Below are 6,385 nucleotides of genomic sequence, written 5' to 3' on the forward strand. Positions count from 1 at the left end.
CGAAACCCGAAACTTTGCTGTCCTTCTTCCAGTGAGACACACCCGTCAGAGATGTGTTGATTGCCCCCACCCCCCTCCCCGCCCTTTTTTCCATCCACCACTTTTCCTCTTCCTACCCTCCAGGACTGGTCGGTTTTGCCAACTTCACACATCAGGAAAATTCACACCCATGAAAGTTGATTAAGTGTGTGTCTATCTGCCTTCCCAAAGGCATTAAAACTAACCTCGCTCCCATTCAACCCCTACCCCCATTTTTCCTAAAATGGAAACAAAATGAATATTTATTGTTTTGAAACTGTTAAACAGGAAAAAAATATTATTATTTTTCATCTGTCGTCAGAAAAGTGACGGCTCAATCGTTAAAATGTTTCCGTTCAGTTTGAGTAGGGCGGGTAGTGCGCTTATCGGTAAAGAGAGGGGAGAGCAGGGAGAGAGAGAGGAGTAGAGGGAGAGAGAGAGAGAGGGGTAGAGGGAGAGAGAGAGAGGGGTAGAGGGAGAGAGAGAGAGGGGTAGAGGGAGAGAGAGAGGGGTAGAGGGAGAGAGAGAGGTAGACGGAGAGAGAGAGAGAGAGAGAAAGAAAGAAAGAAAGAAAGAAAGAAAGAAAGAGAGAGAGGGAGAGAGAGAGTCTGGCCCGGGTGGTGGTGTGGAGAGATAAAAGGCTAGGGGTTTTAGAGGGCCCGGCGCCGAGCAGCACCGCCGCTCTGCCGAGGATAGATCTTGTCTGCGTCAGCGGCGCCGCCGGGCCCCGCCTGTTGTGCAGCAGGGCCAGCAGGGCCAGCAGGACCAGCAGGACCAGCAGGACCAGCAGGACCAGCAGGGCGGAGCACGCGACAGCGAAGGACCTGTCTGTCTATTGGGTTGGCGCGGGGGCAGTGCTCTCTCCCACGGGAAATGCATAGCCGAGACGCTCGCTGCCTTCCTGCAGCTCCCCTCTCCCTTCTCTCTCTCTCTCTCTCTCTCTCTCTCTTAATACGCGCCCGAGGAAGTCGCGCGAATTCCATCAGCCAGTGCAACTCATCTTCCGAATTTCGTTAGTTTTCCTTTATTTATGAACGGTTATGGCACATGGCCTAACTAGCGCCGAAACTGTGCAAGATTCGACACCGGAGAAGAACAACCGCTCACCTCTGCAACCCTCAAACAAAACCGCTCTTCTCTAGGACACGCAAACAAATCCGCTTAAATGACTTTCTCTCACATTCTGAGACATGGGTATCATTCGAAAGAGAATTTTTCCGTGATCATTTTGATACCCGTGTCTCAAAATTGGTAAAAAATTCATTTAAGCGGCTTTGTTTGCATGTCTCAGAGGTGAGCGGTTTTGTTTGAGGGTTGCAGAGGTAAGCGGGTTTTTTCCAGTCCGCGGAGGTAAGCGGTTGTTCTTCTCAGGTGTCGGATTGCGAGGAAGTTGAAATTTTGGTTCAATGGTCGCGAAAGAACGTGTCATTTCTTAAACCCTACTTTATTGTTTTCAAAAGTAAAAAGGTGAAATACTGAAATGGCCTACTTCAAAATCTAATTCCCGTATCGTCCTTTGAATTGAATTTTTATTCTTGAATGGCCTAATTTCCTGGGTTTAGAAATACCGACGAGCCTCGGTAGAAATCCAGCCCTCCATAGAAATGTGTCCACTTGATCTGTGTGTATTTCACACTTTAGGGATAATATGGACGATAGCGTTCACGCAATACTCTGACTTTTCATTTTTCGGCCCTGCGCTCAGTTCCAGACGGTAGTGGCCATATACCAGGTGTGGGACCTTTGGAAATTCCAATTTCATCGTGGTATTTCGGAATTGTATCACTTGCTGGAAGAAATAAAACTAACGTGAACGCTAATTAAAACCAAACTGCAGAGTGTGCAATCCACCAGGTTGCAAAAACTTTGCAGTGTAACTTCACACTACAAAAATTTCTTGTCACGATGACAACAATATCATGAATAATTTTGAGTACAGGGATATCTTCACGGGTTTTCTTGTCGTTAGTAAAGTGGGCACTACATAGTTTAAGGTACTAGGAAGTTAATACCAAGTGGATTCGGTTGTGGGTCAATACAGGCCAAATTTCCCAAAGTATCGAGAGGATTTAAATGGAAACAACACTTTCGCCAGTCATCACGTAGTCTGACGTATTATTTTTATCAGTGTGCCTACCTGTTTGAGTAGGCAGGGAGCCCCGGCCTTGGTGAAGAACTGTTTCAAGCACGGTGGAGTGATATCTCTGGCGCTGGTGCAGCCTTTCGTCGGCCAGACGAACACAAAAGCATTTTCTTTCCACTGGTTGTTGCTGCGAATGCTCAAAGGAGCCTTGACCTGTGCGCGGGAAAATTGTTTAAAGTTAACGATCCGCTGATTTTACGCTGTCTTATATTATAGCATCAAAAAACTACTGCACCAAGTTCACAATTCTTTTGTTCATAGTTTCCGTAACTGACGTAATATGGTTTAAGCAAGAATTCTTTTCATTTGAATTAATTGTGCGTAAGTGCGCAAGAGTTTTGTACGTAAGTTATTCATACTCATGGGCCTACGAAACTGCGTATAAAGAGGTAGAGATGAATTTCATGTTTACATTTTGCATTACACCCAGCCATGCTGTTAGTTCTGTGCTAGATCTCTGCGTACACACAAACCTGGGTGAAATGAAATAAATAACTGTGTTTCAATATTTTTACGCACATTACTTACCCACCAACTGTCGTCTACTGCCCGCGATATATTGACGAGGCCGCTCCACGTCTGTGGTACAAACTTTTTGTTGGGGTTGTAGTGCGAAAACTTCAATGGCAGCCTCTCGTCATCCTCATAGCACGTGTCGGCTCTCTCAAGCCAGACGTCCCAAGGACCCTACAAACAGTCCGTAGGCACGACGACAAGATAGTAAGAGTAATATGCATAAAAAGTTCTAGGGTTGGAAACCCTGGAAAGTTTTCGGAAAATTTCCGGAAATAACAGAAAATATCCCGGACAAATGAAAAATCTCCCAGAAATTGTTTGTTATTTTCCGAAAATATTCGAAAATTTTGCGGAAATTTTCAACCATAAAACGTTCTTAATGTTAAATGTAAACAGAGTTACATTCTCTGGGAAAAGTGGACATGTACATGTATGTCAACATGCACGCTTATGGTTTTGCAACTCACTGCAAAGGTGTGTATCTGTTTGGCTCCCACTGCGTGTAGGGCTGCCACAGCCACCACGAGCGCAGTGCCCATGACCCCGCGGAGGAGCCGGGCGCTACGGCTCGTGCACTGTAAACAAAAGTTCACTGAAAACAAAACTGTGCAACTGGCATCAACATGGTAATGTGTTCAGCTCCGCGGTGCACACTTTTAGGTGTTGGACTAGAAATTTGAATACAAAAGACTGTTCGACAGTAAATTTGAACACATTAATCTGGCCAAATAAGCTCGATATAGCCAACCTTGCTGAAGTTGAACACTGGTAAAACAAGTGTGCAAAATTTGCACACCAACGTGTGCAAGTTGTGATTTTACACATTTCATGGTGTTTAACTCAAATTGCACACTTGACGTGGTGAGCAAATTTTAGACGTTTTGTAAACGTTTAATTTTTGCACACTTGGAACACCACATGTGCAGCGGCTATACTTTTCGAAAGTTTAAACACTAATTGACTTATAACCCAGTTGAACTTCACAATGTGTCCAAAAAATGCACACTTGAACTTGAACATCAATTGACGTTCAAAATTAAACACTTGTTTTACCAGTGAACACTTTTAATTTTACTGGTAAACACTTTTTGGCTCAAATGTCAGGTTAAACACTGTGTGCAACGTGGTGGTATACATCACTACTTGCTTGTGCCATTCGCGCACTTCATTTGTGAGTGGAGGTCTTACCCCAGCCCAATTATGGGCGGATGGTCAACCTGGTCCATGGCCGTCCCTATTGTGTGGACAACATCGTGCTCAACGCTCTCGTGAGCGTTTGGCTAGACTCTGGCCAGTTGCTCTCGCTCTGAAACCACAAAAAAGGCCTTCTATTGTTGCGAAGTATCTAGAATCTAAAACATGTCCCTCCACAAAGCCACGACCTTGTCACGAGTCCATTTGAAATGACGTCACTCGCAGCTCGTTTTGACGTTTTGCAACTACAATGAACTCATACATGCAAACAGCACCGCAAATACTCAGAAAATACGCGGTAATTCTTTCAAATTTCGAAGATAGTGCTATTTATTGTTTGTTCGTACCTACTAAGAGCATCCTAATAACTTAGTAGATAATCAGTATTGTTACCAAAATTTTTTCTAAGTGTTACTAACAGTTTTCTGCTAAGGTTTTAAAGGAGCAGAGTGACGATGAAAATTAACATTATGAATCACTCTACTTGCTGCCACCTCCTGAACGTTTATTGTGCAAATATAAACAAACTGTGAACAGTGTTTATAGCAATTGTTTCAAAGTCTATATTTGAGTGGATCACACAGATATTATTTTACAAATCAAATGGAACTAAATAGTGATATTTTTGCGGTGACAAATGTTGATTCGGTATCCCGTAAAACTTAATACATAACCTTTAAGTGAGAATTTTGGCAACACTTAACTTGAAAAAAGCGGTTGTCCAGTGGGCGGTAGCCCCCGGCATCTGTACATAAAATCAAACGATAAAATTGAACATTTAGAATTAAACATAAAGAAGCATTTTGAGAAATAAAACAATAATTTAAAAAACAAGCGGGGCAAAGGAATTTTTGAAAAATAAGAGGAGACCAGGGGTCCTTACAAATTCTCCTTAAATTTTTCCTAAAAAAAACTAGGCTCAGCCTTATTAGCAAAATGTCACTATGACCAGTTGAGCGTGATATTGGTAAACAATTCGTTGAACTAGCACTCGCTCCCATTTTGCGTGAGCGCAGCCGTGTGTTCGGACACTTTAAGGGGGTGTTATTTGCAGGGGCTGCCTCCGGCTCGCAGTGAAGGCAGTCCATCCCGGCCCCGCGCCCGTACGCTCTCTCTCTCTCTCTCTCTCTCTCTCTCTGCACGCCAAAGTCGCTGTCGTCCCTGTCTGGGTATCAGGGGCGACAGAAAGAGAGAGCGAGGAAGCGAGTGAACGAGAAAGAGAGAGAGAGAGAGAGACAGCGAGCGAGTGAACGAGCAAGCGTGGGTGGAGCATTACCGAAGGTATTTATCTGGCGCGAAATTGTTGCCGTTGTCGCTGTATTTAAGCCTGCTTAATGTACTGCTCCACGCCTCTATGTATGGTGTATGTGTCGGTGTAAAAAGCTTGTTGCTACCCAGAAAAACGTACCTTTTGTTTCACATTGAAAAGTAGTGCTTCCGTCAGCTACCGTTGTTCCAATCGAAAAATAATGACTGTGTCTTGGTTCTTGAACATTTTACCGTGTACCATTCGGAACAGCTGAAGCACTTTTTGGCGTGAAATCAATGGTATCACTGTGAAAAAAAGTAGGTAGGTTTACAGGAAAATTTTCCTTGACGCAAGTTGTAAAATTACAATTTGTAATCGTAAAAATACATGCAGTACGTATCGACTTTAAATTCCTTGGCGAGTAAAAAATGTGCTGTCGTAAATTTACAACTTAAATTATAATTCGAGTTTACAAATTTTTTGTAAATTTACGACGATATTTTTCACAGTGATTGTGTAGGTGCGTACGCAGAGCAGACGGCGGCACTTTTTGAAGCGTACAGAGCGTACTTGTCTGTCGGCCCTGTTCCGCTTTCGTGCGTGTACATGAGTGCGTGCGTGTACCTACTCACGCATGCAAGCTGTTCCGGCTGAGTACCGCGCGCCTCACCACGGAGGAAAGGGAAAAGAGACGAAGCGTGTCCTCTCTCCTTGTTTTTTTTTTACGGTTTTTATTTTATTTTTGCTCGATCCCTTATTCAGCCCTGAAGAGCGATTATGGTTGGTTGGCCTAGGCGGGGAGAGGGGAGGCACGCCGAAGAAGCTACACCCTCCCCCACCAGCCCCTCCCTCGAAAAAAAAATAAAGCAGTGCGAGAGAATTTTTCATGAAATAACGGGTGATGAGGGAGGTGTGGGTGCGTGGTGGGGCGGGGCGGGGTGGGGGCGACGTGGTAGGTCGGTGGTGGCGGGGTACTTGAGGCGTAATGTAGCAAGTTAACCGGAGGTGCTCTGTCAATTAAAATGTGTACATGGTTCACATTAAATAAAGTGTACATGGCATGTATGCTTTAATTAATGTGTACATGCCCATGTACACATTAAAAGATGTGCACATGGCATGTATACTAACGGTTCTACGCGCGCGCGTGTGAGTGTGAGACAGAAAGAGAGACAGTGACAGAGCCTGTTTTTTACTTATTTGCCGGGGGTTATTTGTATCCCTGCATTGCGATGTATTTTATTTATTTAATATTATCGGTAGAT

General features: G+C 44.1%; 1 protein-coding gene across 2 annotated transcripts in view; it reads right to left on the reverse strand.

Annotated features, from left to right (window-relative positions):
* Window positions 1-1,627: 1,627 nt before the first annotated feature.
* LOC113214058 (uncharacterized) overlaps window positions 1,628-6,385 on the reverse strand; it is a 16,471-nt gene continuing 11,713 nt past the window's right edge. The window contains exons 1-5 of one of the 2 annotated variants that reach the window (XM_026433315.2): window positions 3,866-3,971; window positions 3,145-3,252; window positions 2,690-2,848; window positions 2,156-2,314; window positions 1,628-1,807 (exon numbers count right to left, since the gene is read on the reverse strand). In XM_026433315.2, the coding sequence (XP_026289100.1) occupies window positions 1,649-1,807; window positions 2,156-2,314; window positions 2,690-2,848; window positions 3,145-3,216 (549 nt within the window). In that variant the 5' untranslated portion in view covers window positions 3,217-3,252; window positions 3,866-3,971 and the 3' untranslated portion in view covers window positions 1,628-1,648. Of the gene's footprint in view, window positions 1,808-2,155; window positions 2,315-2,689; window positions 2,849-3,144; window positions 3,253-3,865; window positions 3,972-6,385 lie in introns of those variants that run through there. The other variant, XM_052266344.1, reaches the window with a different exon arrangement.

The sequence above is a fragment of the Frankliniella occidentalis genome, unplaced genomic scaffold (genome assembly GCF_000697945.3).
Source record: "Frankliniella occidentalis isolate FOCC.00 unplaced genomic scaffold, Focc_3.1 Scaffold37, whole genome shotgun sequence".
NCBI lineage: Eukaryota > Metazoa > Arthropoda > Insecta > Thysanoptera > Thripidae > Frankliniella > Frankliniella occidentalis.